The following is a 19,332-nucleotide window of genomic DNA, read 5'->3' on the forward strand; positions in this document are numbered from 1 at the left end:
ACATTGGTCTGTCTGCGGATAGGAACTGAGTGTGCATGTGACCTACTTGAAAGACGGTAACCAATCGCGGATGAATAAAAGCTAAATCTTTCTGTACAAGACTGCGTACAAATCAAGGACGTCATTTGGGCAGCGTGTGCAGTGTGCCAGTTGCACGCTCCGTTCGTTACACTTCAGACATGGCTCTAAGAGGTGCACCCGACGAAGATACGCCCCGCAAAAGATGGTTCTGAATGATGTAGCCATAACTGAAACAAAAGAAAGTGTTGGCAGAATGCTGCTGATGGTCAGAAGTAGCAGTAGTTGGTCTTGAATGAGACCAAACTACTTCAGACTTAAATTACGAGGCCATGTGCTATTTAAAGAACGTTTAGAATGTTATGAACACAGATTGCTGGTCTGTTATACCTGTGGTATAGAGTATGCTTTTTAGGCACCCGCCAGCCTCGTAATGTGTGTAACAATATTTTATTTCACTTTTCTGAAGAAAATAATGAATGTGGGTTTTACGCCACCACTCATAAATTTAATTTGCCTCGTTACAACAAAACTATTTTTGGTAGCAATATTGGCGAGTCCTTGAGCTGTGCAATGAAAGAAAACAAATGAAATGAAGTGAATGCTCGGAGTACAGTGACTAAACACTAATAAAAATTATTTTCCTCTTGACACGCCTTGCTATAAAAGGGAGCCATATCAAAAGTTGTTGCATGATTCTACTTTTTGCGGTTCGTTGCTGACTCAACAGTGGAAGAAATAGGTATGTAAAGTTTAACTAAACATCCCTATTATCAAAAAAAAAAGATACGTTTATTCGCATATGGAACAATTTCAAAAAGAAAATACGCAGGTTTTGAGAAAATCTACAAAACGAATTTAAAGAACTGCATAGCGCACAAAAGACTTTCAGGACAGCTAAATTCTCCTGCGTTTGTAAACGTGTCTCGTGCGGAGTCTTCTTCTATAGTCTGCTTTTGCTCGCGCCGCACGGCGTGTTTGTTTTCTAGCTTGTTTTGCAGTCTCAGTACCCAGATCCGGGACGGCCGCGCACTGTGACGTCTGCTTGTTGATTACCCGAAAACATTTGTTTGCCTCACCTCTGCGCCTTGAGCTTCCCCTTACTGTGGCTACCAGTATGAAAGAGAAGACGACAACGTGTGAACACCGCTAGACGAGACAATCCGCCTGCTCCTCTGACGTCCGCAAAGAACCCCCAGAGCGTAAACGTGCTTCAAAAGTAGCGTGTCCCCTTGGTGAGAGTTAATGACGAACCATAAGCCTTCAGAAGGAGTCGACACGATTTTTGGTGTTTAGGTGAAGTTAATTAATGCCCGGTTAATTATGGCGCTCGAGCCTATGACCTTCGGTGAGAGCAAGAAAATTTGAAATAACGTCGCATTCGAATGAGAATGTCAAGTAATTTACTGAATGTCTCGTGAGGCCGCAAGCTTTTAGCCGTCATCCTCTTTGCCGTATGCTACAGTGACTGCCATATTTATGGCTCCTCCTCTCCCATATAATGTGGGGGAGAGTGAGCTACCCGTATACGTAGACGTTACTAAAGAGAGTAACTTGTGCGGTGGAGAAATCAAGTTCACGTGCCGAAATGTACTTCCGTCAACATTACGTGTTCACCCGATTTTGATTTTCTTTACATCTTGCCATCTCTGTTATCTCTCTCTCTCAACGTCTCTCTCTCTGATTTCGCAGGCATCAAGCAAGAGGGAAGCATTACACCAGACCTTGTGAGTACCGCATTAACTGAAGCATCTGCTGTGAAATGAAAATTTGACTGCCCCCCGAAAGTTATACGAAGCTGTAAGGAACAGATCCTGCATTCCCCCAGACATAAATCTTCGCATCTGAAACAAATCTTGTACTTATGCTGTTATCGAACTGCATAATATGCGCCATGGTTCCTTAGTGGCTATGGCGTTACGCTGCTACGCTCAAGGCCGTGGGAATGAATCCCGACATGGGCGGCAGCATTTCGATGTGGGCGAAATTCAAAAGTTCCAGCGCAACGTGCATTGGGAGCTCGCTAAAAAAAAACCACAGCTGGTCAAAATTAACCCGGAGTGTTTCACTACGGCGCACCTCATAAATAGATCGTGGTTTTGGCACGTCAAAGCCCAGAATTTAACTTTGTTGTCGAACCGGAAACATTCACCAAGCCAAGCTGCTAGCTTTGTGCTTGGTTGAGTTCTCAGTGTGCTTGTCTTTCTTTAACAAATGAAGTCGAACTTTTTAGGGAGTAACGGAGCATCAGACTCGTCCTTTAGAGCAATTCTGATGTCGTAATAGGCCGTTGTTGCTATGACGTGTGGAAATACATCGCCCACATTCCTGGCGGAAACAGATACCGGCCTTCCAGCGTAATCTTCTGCACAAAGCGCGATTCTGATTGGAGCCTGGGAAGAAGTGAGCTTATTCGAGCACGATAGGACACGCGTGTGCAATACCATCAAGTCCGGACACCCGGCGCTTGCTTCGTCAGCAGAATATATGCAGGCCGCTTACGGACAGCAACAGCCAGCCAGCCTATAAGAAATTGTTCCTTTGTTTATAACTGGCCCAATCGTGGAACAAGAGTGCGGGGCTTTACGTGCTTGTACAGTGTTGTAGCATGCTACATTCCATTCGTAATCAAACACTTCCAGGCTATCTTCCCACTGACTGTCCAAATGACTTTTGTTCCCTGTGAGAGCAAGCCTCACGGTTCACCCCATAAAACAACATACCACTTTATGGAGCGCGAATGCATTTGTTGTACACAGGAGCGAGACTTGTGCTCACGACTGCTTGCATGTGTTCGCTGCACTTCCTGTCCAGCTGTTCCCACTGGTGCTCCAATCGCCGGGGCCAGTTATCTTCACCATGTTCGCCCTGTTACTGACCGTGGCTGTTCCGCTCTGTGGACTGGCGGTACTCCGAAAGCGCTGCAAGGAGCGGGATGAAGAAAAAGAAACCAGTTTCACTAGCCCGCCAGACTCCGTTGGCAAGACGAAGTTCTTGCTTTGGATACTGCTTGTATGCCTTACGTAAGTGGGGTGCAATAGCATGCGTGCTAGAAAAAAAATATATATATTTCGGGTCCAGATATTTTGAATGAAGATATGTATGTTCGCAAGTGTTCTGTCGAATATTGACTGACGTACCGAATAATTCGCTAAATGTAAACATGCGCACGCATTTGACGTACGTCCCCGAGATTAGCGCAAGGGATAACTTCGGAGAGAACGTCAATTTGTATGGCCGGGAATTTCCTTCACTACTAAAGCAGCAAGCAAGCTCTCGCAGCGGACCGCGACTATGAACCTGTAGTACAAGTTATCATTTTGATAAGGCACCCAACGTTCATATTCGTCCGCTGAGGCATTGTCATTTCTCGCCATGTGGTGACCCCCCGAAGTGCACCAACAGACACCACCGTGCTTTGAGTCTGGGATGCCGAATTCCGCGCTGATTGGCGAGCGGTTCGAAGTAGCCCGCTGTTTGCTCTTTCATCTCTCTGAATAAAGTGAATAAAGTCTCGTTTTTATTGTTTCTTTGACGAGAGAGAAGATGAGTGGAGGCTGGCTGAAGACGAACAGGGCCTTCGTTATCGGCTTTCTTACAAAAGGACAAATACTACAAATTCCAAACCCTACAACTGGATCTGAAGTTCAATCACCTGCTCTTAGTTGTTGCCGCAAAGAAACGAAACGCCAATATTTTAGAAAAACCAAGAACGTTTACCACAGTGACCCTTACGTTTGGGGACAAAATTGGCTGCCCTCTAAAGAGCGACAACGGTGGCGCAGGGCCATCGTGTTAGTGTTTCATATTCTCTGAGAGGCTATACGAAAGGAATATTCGCTTGACTGTTATGTTTTGAAAAGGTTCGCGGATTCCATTAACTGTGTTACTTGGCACATAAGACATCCGGTGACAGCTAGAAATATAGATGGCTTAGCTCCTTCAACGTATGCCTAGTCATTACCACTTAATTCTCTTGAAACATGCCAAACTATTTCTTGTTTTTATTTTTGTTTACTCAGGATGATGTGTCTTGGCGCGCTTGCTATGATGCGGCACGCCTCCATGGCACTGGACGCAGCCGCGGAGCAGCAGAGATACCTGGCGAAGAACTTGCCAGTTATCTTAACAAAGCCGTCGCAGGTAAGTGTGCTTTTACATCAGGGAGGAAACGGGTGTGTAATGCGTGCCTTTTCTTCAAAAGCAACGCCAACATTCGTCGATGTCGAGTTCCGCTTCAGTGACGTAATAACGACCGGGGATGATATTTCACAGTCGATTGATTGCCGCAGAGCCATTGCGAAATCTCTGAAAGCATAATTCTAGCCCTAATGGTGTAAATTAGTTTATATTGACACGTGTACTTATCTTTATCGGGCAACCACGTTTGGTCGCCTAACAAATGTAATCGCACAGCGTGGGACGCGCCTGCATGTATCCGAAGTTTCTGGAAAGTTATCGATGCTTCTATCCACTGTCTGTTGTCGCCGAACCTTGTGTTATCTGATTTCATTACCTGACGCGAATGGTGTAGAACATTGTGGAAGGCACGCGGGTCCGAACGATTAGTCTGGAACATTCGACGACCGTTCTTTAAAAGCCGACGCGCTTGACCCGCTGATCAGATTTCCGACGATCGCCGACCGTGTTCGCCGCTATCGTTGTACTATATATGTAGCCTGTTTTTGTGGGCACAGGTTCGCCCAATAAAAGCTAGTTTTGTATTCCACTGTATTGCTGCTTTCTTCACCGTCACTACCACGTGACATCTGGTGGAGGCGCTTCTGCGTTCATGTACCGAACGCCCCCGCAAAGCCGCGATCCAAGCCTGAAGCCCGAGGACAGAATCAACATCGCCCAAGACCAGCGTGCTAGCCGCAGACTGCAAGGACTGCCCCCCGAGCTTGGACTTCTACTACCTGAGACGACAAAGAAGATCGTGGTCAAGACAACCCCAATGGCTGCCCCAGCGTCCCCCGTTATCGTAATACATCCTCGGGACCCACCAACCTTCCATGGAGCAGCGACTGAAGACCCGGAATCATGGCTGGAGACCTACGAACGAATCGCGACATTCAACAACTGGGACTCCGACGACAAGTTGCGGCATGTCTTCTTCACCTTAGAAGACGCCACCAGAACGTGGTTAGAGAACAGAGTCGACCTTGACAACGTGGGACCTTTTCCGTAGCGGCTTCCTGCGCACCTTTACAAGCGTCGTGCGCAAGGAAAGGGCCGAAGCTATGCTGGACGCCCGAGTGCAGCTACCAAACGAGAACGTTGCCATCTTTACGGAAGAAATGAGCCGTTTGTACCGCCATGCCGACCCGGATATGGCCGAGGAGAAGAAAGTCCGCCTACTCATGCGTGGTGTAAAGGAGGAACTTTTCGCCAGAATGGTAAGAAGCCCACCGAAGACCGTCGAAGAGTTTCTTCCTGAGGCGACGCACGAACATTGAGAAGACACTCGAGATCCGAAACCGGCAAATCGATCGCCGCACGAACTCTACAAACTACGCCGCACACGCACACGCACACACACGCACACGCACACGCACACGCACACAAGAGTTGCTCGAGGGATTGGAGCACTAGTTGGAGTCCGAATTTGTCCGATAAATTGCTTCGAGCATTTCGTTAGGTATTAAGCAATCAGCATCATACGCGCTGCCTAAATACGATTTAATTTCCTATGTGCTAACTGTCTAAACATTTTGCAATCAGAATGATATCGCTAGTCCTTGCTATCTCGGTATTATTGCCTCACTCTTCGTTATTTGCATAACTTGGTAGCAGGGGTTAACAAGCAAAACACGTTCACTAAGCAGAAGCTGTAAATACATGTAAGTGCGTTAGGCATTTCTTGCGCCTGTATTTTCTACGCATCTTCATTGTAATATTGTTCTATAGAGGGTGTCCCAGGTCAATTTAGCGAATATTTCGAAGTATGCCGAAGCATTATAGGAAGACGTGACCCAATGCATGTTCGTGGCTATTGTATGTAGCAATGAGTACTATATTTTGCATTCCGCCTAAATGCAGTAATTATAATACATAATACATAACGAACATTGGAAGTATATAGGGCATACCTTTCGATAAAGCTTTAAGAAACATGTAATTTAGAAGCTTTGAACATGCTACTTGTTAGGGAGATCAGCATTATCTTTTGCGTCCTGCAGAGAGCCCACGAGATGTAAAATAAGGCAAGTAACATGCCAGCCTGCGATCCGCGATTACAATGCTCTCAAATGTGCCGATTATGAGAGAACATCTGCCAAATTATGAGAGAACTGCGAAATTAGACGTTTCTTAGAACATTCTACAACTTTATTGCTGGAAGCTCTGCCTGAATTTAACATTCGCAAACAGCGCAAATATTGACTAAAGATGCAATAAAGCCAACAAAAATAGCGTGGTTTTCTCCTCACCCTAGGCAAAAAAGCGTACATTAGTCGCGTCCTCGTCCAGTAGTGAGTCGGCATAATTTTAAACCTTGATTAAGTTTGATGGGAGACTAGGTATCAGAGGCTGTCCTACCATATCCTTGCGCTGAGTTTCTTTTTTTAAATCTGGAACAGCAAGGGTCCCGCTGCAGCCATGAGCCACAGAGTCTCTACTTGTGCGTAGACAGACATCTGATTTTTATACGTGGCATGGATAGACGATTGCTGAGAATGAGAGGGACAAGGTGTGCGTTGCAGGGAAGTTGTTCGTCGGAGGATGGCGGCTTCCATCGCGAAACTCTGCTGCTGCCGCAGAACGTACAGCAGGAGGGATCCTTCAATTCTTGCCGATTACTTTTGTTCGCTCACGTGCGCAGACTGCAAAAAGACGGAGACCGCTGTCTACACTTTACTACCACCTCCACTGAAACCGAGCGGCCGGAACGACACAGAGGTCAGCGCTGCTCAACGGCTCTTCACCTGGCTCCACAGCGGTTTCGGAGCCATTTTGACATCCAGGGAGATGCCGCAAGGTAAACGTGATGAAGCTTGTTTAGCAACCACAAAAAAAATAACACAGCTAAATGTCTGGCGTTGTTTCCGTTTTCTTTCTGCGTTCATATTCTTCGCTCCAGAAACGAGTGTCTAGCGCCACAAACCGACAGATTTGCTAAATTTCTTTTCGCGCTGTTTAGACAGTCGGCACCGAAAATGTTGCGACAAAATTGCATACGCGGAGAACTATACCGTACTACATAATTCACGGACAATTGCAGTACCTCTGATGGCGTGAAATTTCAGTGGTTAGCCCAGTTATAATGTTCGCGAGGAAATCTGCAGACGCCCTCTGGGTGAGTAACGATGGGGATGTAAAAACGGTTCAAGGAGAGACCGAGGTTGGTTAAGAAGAAATGAAACCCATGTTCCTATTCCTATAATAGATGGTTCGAAGTGATGTGCAGGGGTGGCCAGTAACGAAGAGTTCTCGAAAGATCGAAAAGTTCTGGCAATTCCAACCCGATGAGTGTCACTCTACGCATTTAGATAACACCGGTCTAACGCTTACCGAATATCACGTGACGTTCACTATTTCACTGTGTGAATCACCGTCTGCGGCCTTTCTTGCGCTAGCTTCGTATGAGACGCGCATTTCAAACCTGATGCATTTCTAGCCTTTCCAAGAAGAAGACTGGGCCATTGGACGTCACCATACGGGACCGCATTATTTAACAGAAGTTCCTTTATGCGACAGTGTTTCCTGATTGGCCATCGTTTCCACAATGACTACTCAAAACAGCAATTATTTGGATAACAGGATCGATCTCCTCGACGATGACCCATGCCGCATGGTTGGCTTACGTAATAAGGAAATACAGATCATGGAAAACACGTGATAAGCGCAAACTTCAGACAATTCGAGGAGTGGGCACAGGCTACAGAAGATGAAATGTGAGACTGGTTAAGTAGAGTGGCGTGGCACTGACACATACACAGGCAACTAGCAGTGTCGTGAACCTGAGGTAATCGGGCTGCCCATATCGACGCAGTGATTTCAAGCTTGAAGAGGAAGAGAGGTACAATTAGTCGGATATCTAGCTGAGTCAATCTGGACAGCCGCGGGAAGGACTCGTCCATCGATGTGATACGCACTTTGACATAGATAGCTGGAAATTAAGTATATTGTGCGTTTTGACGTGAGTAATCTAGAGTGCGGGAAGGATCGACCCAAAGATGAGAAGAGAGTAATCTAGTCAACTTCATGGCTATTACAGCCTCTGGGCTGTAATACCACATTTGTGGACCCCACTTCGGAATACATACAAGGCTCGTACTGATGGCGCAGTACCCGCACTGAAAAATCTTTGTTCTTACGATATTCAAACCATTACGTGGCTGCTTTGGTTCATCGTGACATGAACTATGACATGAACTCCTTTGCGTTTATGCGGCTGTTTGAAGCGGACACATATTGGCATCACGGTCACGGCCCGTCTAAACTGCTTGGGAAATGTTTAGCGTTTGTAATGCGATGTTAAGTGCTTGTGCAGACCCTGCCTAGTATGGTTCCGGTCATGCGGTCTGACGGAGTGTCGTTGCTACCTTCAATATAATAATACCGAGGCACACTCCGTATTGACTCTTTTTAGCGGGTGGACCAGCTTTGCGCCAAACGGGATACGGTAGGTTCACTTGCTGGCGAGAACGCGAAACACGAGAACAACTTGACCTGCCCAGACCATCCACTTCGATGGGAATAGGTGCTTGACTTGATAACAATTGTGACGGCAAAAAAATAAATGGTAAAATCAGTCACGGCTTTGTCTTGTTCCATGCTGAGGACATAGCATCGGCGATATTTTGTAGCACTTATGGAGAGCAGATGTTCTTTCTGACGCTGCTAGGCCCCGAAGTAAGTACCAGAGCGGGGGAGGGGGGAGAGGGTGTTTTCTTTTTCACTTAGATAATGGCCCCACAGCATTAGCGTCAACAATGCTTTGGTAGTACGGAATGCCTTAAAAACGCCCAATTCTCCCACGCGTCCCTAATTTAATTTGATTGGACGCTCTAGCACGCCACGAGATGACGGTAGACTAAAACGTTGATCTGTCCGCGGATGGGAACTGAGTGTGCACGTGACCTACTTGAAACACGGTGACCAATCGCGGATGAAGAAAAGCTAAATCTTTTTGTACAAGACTGCGTACAAATTACTGACGCCATTTGGGCGGCGTCGGCAATGTGCCAGCTGCACGATGCATACGGTAGACTTAGGACGGGGCCGTGAGTAGTGCACCCGACGATGATACGCCCGGCAAAAAATGGTTTTGAATGGTGTAGCCATAACTGAAACAAAAGAAAGTGTTGGCAGAATGCTGCTGATGAAGATCATAAGTAGCAACAGTTGGTTCCGAATGAGACCGAACTACTTCAGACTTAAAGTACGAGGCCATGCGCCATTTAAAGAAAGTTTAGAATGTAACTTACACAGATTAGTGGTCTGTTATGTCTGTGTTATAGAGTGTGCTTTTTAGGCACCCGGCAGCCTCATAATGTGTGTAACAATATTTTATTTCCCTTTTCTGAAAAAAATAATGAACGTGGGTTTTACGCCAGCACTCATAAATTTAATTTGCCTCGTTACAACAAAGCTATTTCTGGTAGCAATATAGGCGAGTTCTTGAGCTGTGCAATGAACGAAAACTAACGAAATGAAGTGAATGCTAGAAGTAAAGTGACTAAACAATAATAAAAATTATTTTCCTCTTGACATGCTTCGCTATAAAAGGGAGCCATATCAAAAGTTGTTGCACGATTGTGCTTTTTGCGGTTCGTTGCTGACTCAACAGTGGGAGAAATAGGTCTGTAAAGTTTAACTAAACATCTCTATTATCAAAAAAAAGATACGTTTATTCGCATATGGAACACCTTCAAAAAAGAAAATACGCAGGTTTTGAGAAAATGAGCAAAGGGAACTAAAGAAACTGCATAGCGCACAAAAGACTTTCAGGAGAGCTAAATTCTCCTGCGTTTGTAAACGTGTCTCGTGCGGAGTCTCCTTCTGTAGTCTGCTCTTGCTCGGGCGGCACGTCGTGTTTGTTTTCTAGCTTGTTTTGCAGTCTCAATACCCAGAGCCGGGACGGCCGCACACTGTGACGTCTGCTTGTTGATTACCCGAAAACATTTGTTTGCCTCACCTCTGCGCCTTGAGCTTCCCCTTACTGTGGCTACCAGTATGAAAGAGAAGACGACAACGTGTGAACACCGCTAAACAAGACAATCCACCTGCTCCTTTGACGTCCGCAAAGAACCCCCAGATCGTAAACGTGCTCCAAATGTAGCGTGTCCCCCTGGTGAGAGTTAATGTCGAACCATAGGCCTTCGGTCGCTGTCGAACACACGATCTTTGGTGGTTAGGAGAAGTTAATGCACGGTTAATTATGGCGCTCGAGTATATGCCCTTCGTTGAGAGCAAGAAAATTGGAAATAACGTCGCATTCGAATGAGAATGTCAAGTAATTTACTGAATGCCCCGTGAGGCCGCAAGCTTTATCCTTCATCCTCTTTATCGTATGCTACAGTGATTGCCGTATTTATGGCTCTTCCTCTCCATATAATGTGGGGGAGAGTGAGCTACCTGTATACGTAAACGTCACTAAAGAGAGTAACTTGTGCGGTGGAGAAGTCAAGTCCACGTGCCGAAATGCTCTTTCCGTCAACATTACATGTTCGCCCGTTTTTGATTTTCTTTATAGCTGGCCATCTTTGCTCTCTCTCTCTCTCCCTGTCTCTCTCTTTCTCTCTGATTTCGCAGGCATCAAGGAAGAAGGAAGCATTACACCAGACCTTGTGAGTACCGCATTAACTGAAGCATCTTCTGTGAAATTAAAAGTTGACAGCCCCACGAAAGTTATACGAAGCTGTAGTGAACACATCCTGGAATTGCCACAGAAATAAATCTTCGCATTTGAAAGAGATCTTGTACTCGTGATGTTATCGAACTGCATAATACGCGCCGTGGTTTCTAAGTGCATATGGCGTTACGCTGCTACGCACGAGGTCGTGGGAACGAATCCCGGCATCGGCGGCCGCATTTCGATGCGAACGAAATGCAAAAATTTCCGTGTAACGCGCATTGGGCACTCGTTAAAAAAAACACAGGTGGTCAAAGTTAACCCCGAGTGTTTCACCACGGCGCACCTCGTAAATAGATCGTGGTTTTGGCACGTCGAAGCCCAGAATTTAACTTTGTTGTCGAACCGGAAACATTCACCCAGCCCGACTGCCAGCCTTGTGCTTGGTTGAGTTCTCAGTGTGCTTGTCTTTCTTTAACAAATAAAGTTGAACTGTTTAGCGAGTAGCGGAGCCTCAGACTCGTCCTTTAGAACAATGCTGATGTCGTAATAGGCCGTTGTTGCTAAGACGTGCGGGAATACATCGCCCACATTCCCGGCCGAAACGGATACCGGCCTTCGAGCGTAATCTTCTGCACAAAGCGCGATTCTGATTGGAGCCTGGGAAGAAGTGAGCTTATTCGAGCACGAAAGGACACGCGTGTGCAATACCATCAAGTCCGGACACCCGGCGCTTGCTTCGTCAGCAGAATATATGCAGGCCGCTTACGGACAGCAACAGCCAGCCAGCCTATAAGAAATTGTTCCTTTGTTTATAACTGGCCCAATCGTGGAACAAGAGTGCGGGGCTTTACGTGCTTGTGCAGTGTTGTAGCATGCTACATTCCATTCGTAATCAAACACTTCCAGGCTATCTTCCCACTGACTGTCCAAATGACTTTTGTTCCCTGTGACAGCAAGCCTCACGGTTCACCCCATAAAACAATACACCACATTATGGAGCGCGAATGCATTTGTTGTACACAGGAGCGAGACTTGTGCTCACGACTGCTTGCATGTGTTCGCTGCACTTCCTGTCCAGCTGTTCCCACTGGTGCTCCAGTCGCTGGGGCCAGTTATCTTCACCGTGTTCGCCCTGTTACTCACCGTGGCTGTTCCGCTCTCTGGACTGGCGGTACTCCGAAAGCGCTGCAAGGACCGGCCCGAAGAGAAAGCAACCAGTTTCACCAGCCCGCCAGACTCCGTTGGCAAGAGAACGTTCTCGCTTTGGATACTGTCTGTATGTCTTACGTAAGTGGGGTTCAATAGCGTGCGTACTAGAAAAAATATATTTCGGGTCGAGATATCTTGAATGCAAATATGTATGTTCGCAAGTGTTCTGTCGAATATTGACTGACGTACCGAATAATTATCTAAACGCAAACATGCGCACACATTTGACGTACGTCCCCGAGATTAGGGCAAGGGATAACTTCGGAGAGAAATAACGTCTACCTACTTCAATTTGTATGGCCGGGAATTTCCTTCACTGCTAAAGCAGCAAGCTCTCGCAGCGGACCGCGACTATGAACTTGTCAAGTACAAGTTATCATTTTGCTAAGGCACCCAACGTTCATATTCGTCCGCTGAGGTATTGTCATTTCTCGCGAAGTGGTGGCCCCCCGAAGTGCACCAACCGACACCTCCGTGCTTTGAGTCTGGCATGCCGAATTCCGAGCTGATCGGCGAGCGGTTCGAAGTAGCCTGATGTTTTGCTCTCTCTGATCTCTCTGCGGAACGTGGCCGGAGGGGCGCGGCTTGTAGCACCCGTGGCGACAGTGAATAAAGTCTCGTTTTTCTTGTTTGTTTGACGGGAGACAAGATGGGTGGAGGTTGGCTGAAGACAGACAGGGCCTTTGTTATCGGCTTTCTTCACCTTATCGGCGTTCAATCACCTGCTCTTAGTTGTTGTCGCAAAGAAAGGAACCGCAAATATTTCAGAAAAACCAAGAACGTTTACCACAGTGGCCCTTACGTTTGGGGACAAAATTGGCTGCCTTCTCAAGAGGGCCATCGTGTTAGTGTTTCATATTCTCTGAGAGGCTATACGAAGGGAATATTCGCCTGAGTATTACGTTTTGAAAAGGTTCGCGGATGCCACTAACTTTGTCACTTGGCACATAAGGCATCCGGTGACAGCTACAAATATAGATTGCTTAGCTCCTTCAACGTATGCCTAGTCATTACCACTTAATTCTCTTGAAACATGCCGAACTATTTCTTGTTTTTATTTTTATTTACTCAGGATGATGTGCCTTGGCGCGCTCGCTATGATGCGGCACGCCTCCATGGCACTGGACGCAGCCGCGGAGCAGCAGCGATACCTGGCGAAGAACTTGCCAGTTATCTTAACAAAGCCGTCGCAGGTAAGTGTGCTTTTACATCAGGGAGGAAACGGGTGTGTAGTGCGTGCCTTTTCTTCTATACCAACGCCAACATTCGTCGATGTCGAGTTCCGCTTCAGTGACGTAATAATAATGACCGGGGATGATGTTTCACAGTCGATTGGTTGCCGCAGAGCCATTGCGAAATCTCTGAAAATCTAATTCTAGCCCAGATGGTGTAAATTAGTTTATATTATGTGTGCAGCTACCAGATACGTTCTGTACCGGTTAACGAATAAAAGAGAAATATATACACCGCTATGCCGGCGGAAGAGTTAGGCGCAAGGCGCAAAACTATAGTTGCACATCATTTTTTTCTATGAAGAAAGATCGCGTTTACATTGGCGTGTTCATTGGCATGTGTGGTCATTGCATCATTTCTTTGTTCAAAGTATCGCGTTCGGTATTTTAATTCCCACGGCTTCACTGCCGCTTGTATTTACAGGACTTGGCTTTAATAGCCGGGGCGAATATCGACGAGTTCTCAAAGGCAATTGATCAGCGGATCAAAGGCAAGCACGTTTTGAAGCTTTTACGTGTCACCTTTAGGTTATTGCTTTCGTATACCGTAACGCTATTAGAATACCACCTTTGCCAGCAGAGAGGCAATGAAGCCAAATAATGTATATAAGAAAATACAGCATTTTTCCTTCTATATGTGTTCTTGGTTGAAATATATTGCGAATAAATCAGTTTTAATTAACATCCCAAGAGTACACAGCTTGCTGCAAGCAAGATCCAAAACTACATCCAGACGACGCATGCGGTGCTCTGACAGTTTACCTACAGTTGCGACAAAACCACCCGTGCCCTTTCTGGGCTGAATAATCAAATGCGTCACCCATCAAGTTCATCGAGTGTTCAGCCAGGTTCCATCTTGTTCATCGACTGTTCAACCAGGGTCGTAGCGGTAGGCGAAATGTTTGTCAGAATTCATTTGTACGTCTTAGTTATGGCGTCTTCCACAGTACAGTGCTGCTCAGGTCTGCTTAACAATGTCAATAAATCAATGAGCTTGAAGTGCCAGTGTTGTTTGCAATGCCAACAGTTGTGCTGAGGTGTCAGCGAATACAGGAGCCCAGAACGACATGCATTGAAACAGAACTTGTGTGAAGCCATGAGCCCGTCAGGGTGGGCCCCGAAAAAGGAAAAACGTTCAGTGTTGCCGATCCGGAAAATGCTATCTTTCTGGATTGCGTGATGGTGCTCTTCTGCGCCACAAATCTAATGGGGAAGCATTGTGTAGGAATGAATCGAAGATCGATGAAATGATTCTCGCTGAAACCCCGTCCGCCATCTGCCAGGACATGGACATGATAAGCGTCGAGCACACGAGCGTTTCGTGTGCAACGGGGTCGCTATGGACTGCACGATGTTGGTGACTTTGGTGTTGCAATTTCGCCATGACGGTGCTCCGAGGAGGCACATGACGTCACACCACGTTCCTTGTCGTTGCGTTCACCTCCGCTACTTCGCCAGCTGCGTAGAATGGCTGATAACATGTGGGAGGATTCGAAAAGGAGAGCTCGCGTGCGCCGTAACCGCAGTTGAGGTGGTAGTATGGACGGCGCCAATTCTGATAAGCAGAAGGAGGCCTGCAATCAACATCGGAACGAGATGAGGCGGAAACGAATCGCCCAGGAAACAGACGAAGAGCACACCGAACGACTGGCTAAACACCGGAACATAGCTAGACAACCAGAATAACCTGGATTTGCAATCAAGGTTAACCAAGGCTAACCATGTTATGCCTTAGCTTTCGCTACGTATATCGTGGCATAGCCGAGCTAATCCACTGGCAATTTTTTCTGTAAGCGCCCACTTTGAGTGCATGTCCATTTCGTCTGCTGCTGAAGTGCTTAATGGCTACGGGCCCCTGTTTCCTTGTAACGTGTACCCCAGTCCAGCCAATTAGCACTTGAGCAGCAGACGAAATGGGCACGTCCACTGGGCAGGCAGTTAAATACTTCCACAGCACAGCGCTCATTTTTTACTCCTGCTGAGCAGCTGTTTGGGTACCACATGCATGCACTGTGGTGCGTACACTGGTAATTACGTTAAATTACGTTAAATTACATTAAATTACGTGACCATTTCTATGGGCACTGCTTATCACGCCCTCACCATGAGTCATCTGCTCCAGAAAGTTGTACGCCTCTTGTTCGACGCCAGAACGCACCCTTTTTCGTCATTGTTTTGACATGCCTGACATCTTGCCAGGGCGCTCGTCGGGCTAAGCTACAGTAGTTGTCTCGAGCGTCGTTGCATGCTGGGTAGCCTCCGCGTATTGTTCGAACACCCTACTAGTCGCTCGAGGGCTACGCTACATCGCGGTATCGCTTTCAATGCTTCCTGTTACAACGAAATTGTCATATTTAATTAGGACGGTTAGATGCTACTCGCCGCATCCCATTATACTCGTGTGTTTTATTTTTGTGTTTGCTCTCGTATTAAAGCACCCTGATCATGCTTGGAATTGAGCTTGACAGTGCGCTTTGATAATATTGAGAATGGCCGAGGGAAGCGATAATATAAAGGTCAGTAGAATGCGCGCTACAAGGGCCTGTGTTCCTTGCATGCGCTGAATGTATATGAATGTATGCTATAGCGTATATTCTTCCTAAACTGAAGAAGGTACGCACACAGATCCACTTTTGTCTTTGTCCTTTATTTCGCACCTTCGCATGCATTAGGATTGGGAGTTTTGTTACATTATTATGTTAGAGCTGCGCCAATGACTGTGTAAATTCTTTCAAGACGCGAGCTACCGTCTTCTAAGGAGACCCTATATGCTACCTCATTTGTGTTACCATTGGCTAGGCCTTCATAGCCTACAAGTCCAGAACAAATATCACAAATGCCTCTAAGATAGGTTGAATCTTTGTTGCGTAGGAAAAATTGACTATAACAGAAGACAACACCAATCACTTCACGTGACAGGGGCAAATCGGTCATAATCCCTATCAGTTCTGCCTGAAGCGGACCCGCTAAGCCCTGCCACGTCAAGAGACGACGCAGTCTCGGTTTCATTTTGACACCAGACAGTCCCGCGAAAAAAGTGATCATGAGTGACTTCTGCGGTGAGAAAACAACCGCAACATCAGCATTTCGAACTCACGGCCACTGCGGCAGTATTCATTCGTGTGCATGGACTTGCTAACCACTTAGCCGTCGCGAACGTGATGCTTTTGGTCATTAGTGCTTATACTTTTCAGGCAGTGGTGGCGTCTGTTGACGCACCTTGGTGGCCGAAACCCGCAGCGCGCATCGCCAACGACGGCGTTTTGTGCGTTGTGTATGATTTATTATTGCTATGACGGTGGCGATAGCTGTGATATCTCGCTGCTGTGTCAAAAAAGAAGTCTAGAGACGGAGAAATGGATAAAATTTCCCGCTTCTATCCAGGCTGCAGTGATTGGAGGAAAACGGTGTTCACAAAAGTTCCGGCTGCCAACCTGGAGTTACCGGCAGCGTGGTGGTGCAGCTCTTTGTGGGAATGCATCGAAGACTCAGTTGCGTCCTGTTCTCGAATGACATTCCGGAAGGTAAACGTTGGCAAACTCTGAGGTCAATGTTGGACTTACTGCAGCAATACATGCTATATGTATGAAGTGCGAGAGGAAGACAGAGAAAACAGACGAACGTGTCGAGAGACATAGACCTGCGTCTTTGTGTTTTGCCGGCCTTCACTGTCTTCCCGCTACAGACTGGTGTATTGTGGATGCACCTTGAGACGAGCACTTAACACGGAAACGGATAAATAACGGAAGCGTGCGTGTCAGTGGCGTGCCACTGATTCACTAACAGAATACTTGCCTTGTTCTTGGTGATGCTTGCGTATTCGAAAAAGAATTGTTGCAGTTGCAGTAGGCACCGAAAAAAAAAAACAATTCTTTATGCCGTCTATACGAGCAAAGGCGGATCTTCCCATTGAACTAAATTAGGTGGCGCCGTTGAGATCTAGCGCAGAAATGTTCTAGCAGTATCGTGAGGGAGGAAATTACTCTACATGAGATTTGCACTAGACCGTACGCACTGAAAAGATGCGCCCATAGAAAAGGAGTTTGTAAGCGGTGTTAGGAACTCGCCAAGGCACATAGTCAATGACGAAGTGTTCTTCCGATAAAAGGCTATGAGAATGGACACCTTGACAACTATCACTTCCTCTCTCTTACTAAGATATCCCTCAACCCGTCACGTGCTTTCAGCTCTTTCAATATCTACTATCTATCTCTGTTCCTTGCGCTTGTCTGTTCTGCTGTAATATTCAATATGGCTGTGGAGATTGGCAAATCCTAAAAATTTCAGCAGCAACGTCCTGCAAATTGAGTGTCGTAATATATTTTGTCGCCATGCTGCAACCGAAGCAGGATGGTAACGGTGACGTCAGTGCAGCATATTACCCCACGTAGGATATTTTTTCCCATTTGAGGCGGACCGCTTTCCAACAGATTATCGCTGTTATCTATTCGTCAGTCGGCGAAAGGCGCAAGTATCACGCTGCCACGCTTCTTAATTGTGCTGCTAGGACCATAAGATGGCGGCCAAGCTGGCATCAATGCAGGCCATCCATGGTCAGAGAGTAGCAATGACGAACAGTTCGAAATACTGCGGGAAGACCTGGAAACAGAATAGAACATCTTTATTGGGAGAACTTCTGCGCAGAACTCAGAACTGAGCTGCATGATGACTATATGAAGCTTATCGAACACGGTCAGCGGTCACGGAAATCTAACTACTAAGACGTGGCGTTTACATGGGTCAGAATACATTTTCGAGCAGTCGCTGGTAGTCGCATAGATTGCAGATTTTGCGACACAATTCGTGTTGCGCGCCCGACTTGATTAGACACGGCGATTTCAGTGTTGAACCGGTGGTATCCTTTGCAAAGGGTCGCATTCCATAAACGTGTCTTGCACAAAGGTGAGAACCTGATGACAGCTACAATTTGATATAAGCGAACACCCGCAGAAAGTAAAATAATAGGTGCTCCCAAAACATTAGAAGTAAAACAGATGTATTCCCAAAACTTCATTTACGTGAGAATATTTTCTGATTGGCCGGTATTTACACACCTGTCATTCGTAACAGCGATAACTTTGCTTACAACGATAGAAAATCACTTCAGTGATTACCAATCGCTTATGGCATTTGCGTTTCTATAATGAAAATATTGAGAAAACATGTTATGAGTACAAATTTGAACAAGGCCTGAAGAGCGAGGGCCAGATGTGCTTTAAGGAGAATTGGATTAAGTATACCGACATCGCCACTAACACACACAAAAAAAAAAAAAAAACGGAGAAGTTTATTTGGACATGAATTCGTATAGCTTTTCGTTCGTAAGAACGGTTGCCACTCGCTGACCGGCTCTTCTAACGAGTTCAGCATAACAATTTTCTTTTTGTTTCACCTTCTTATAGAACAGTTTATAAATGGGCTCGTGAAATAAGTTTGTAAGGACGTTTGTGGCGACTCCTCCTACGATATTGTGCCCTGCTCTGATTTATGCAGATCGAAATGTTTCAGGAATTTAGCAAGCGACAAACCCTTCTAGCAACTTTAGTTGTAGATTGCTGCCAATGTTTCGGTTAACCTAGGGCTCATATTTCGGGTCGAGTGGCCAAGTGAACGCATTCCTTATTCCGTACAATTTTCAAGGTATTGATTTGCTGCTGCCGTTATTCGTGTAATCGTCAACATAATTTATCAAGGCTAACGAGAAGATAACATAGCTCGAGGCTGAGATACTGCTAGACTGTACATCATTATCGAAAATTTAGCGACAGCGGTAGTTGTGATACAAGAGTGACTGAAATTTGCGCTGGCCTCTTGCACAGTAATCAGTCCTTGATGTGTGATTTCAAATGAGATTCACGTGACTAACAATGGTCGTATTTTATTTCTCCTTTCCTATCGCTAAAAGTGCTGCATTTACAAAGACTCCGCATGGTTTGACTTGGATCTCAACGCCGATGTTCTCGCATACTTCAATGGCCGTGGCCTTCGCCTTGTGTTCATAAGGCGCTACAGAAGTTGAAGAAACCTTTTGGAAGACCTATTGTGACTTTGAAATATATTTAATGTGAAATA

General features: G+C 46.2%; 1 protein-coding gene across 1 annotated transcript; it reads left to right on the plus strand.

Annotated features, from left to right (window-relative positions):
- Window positions 1–6,620: 6,620 nt before the first annotated feature.
- Window positions 6,621–19,332, plus strand: LOC126529170 (uncharacterized). Its single transcript, XM_072284152.1, has 7 exons — window positions 6,621–6,997; window positions 10,777–10,811; window positions 11,898–12,106; window positions 13,101–13,221; window positions 13,685–13,751; window positions 16,645–16,784; window positions 19,166–19,332. The coding sequence occupies exons 1-7, from the start codon at window positions 6,742–6,744 to the stop codon at window positions 19,277–19,279; spliced, it is 942 nt and encodes a 313-aa protein (XP_072140253.1). The 5' UTR covers window positions 6,621–6,741; the 3' UTR covers window positions 19,280–19,332.

Source organism: Dermacentor andersoni, chromosome 8 (genome assembly GCF_023375885.2).
Source record: "Dermacentor andersoni chromosome 8, qqDerAnde1_hic_scaffold, whole genome shotgun sequence".
Lineage (NCBI taxonomy): Eukaryota > Metazoa > Arthropoda > Arachnida > Ixodida > Ixodidae > Dermacentor > Dermacentor andersoni.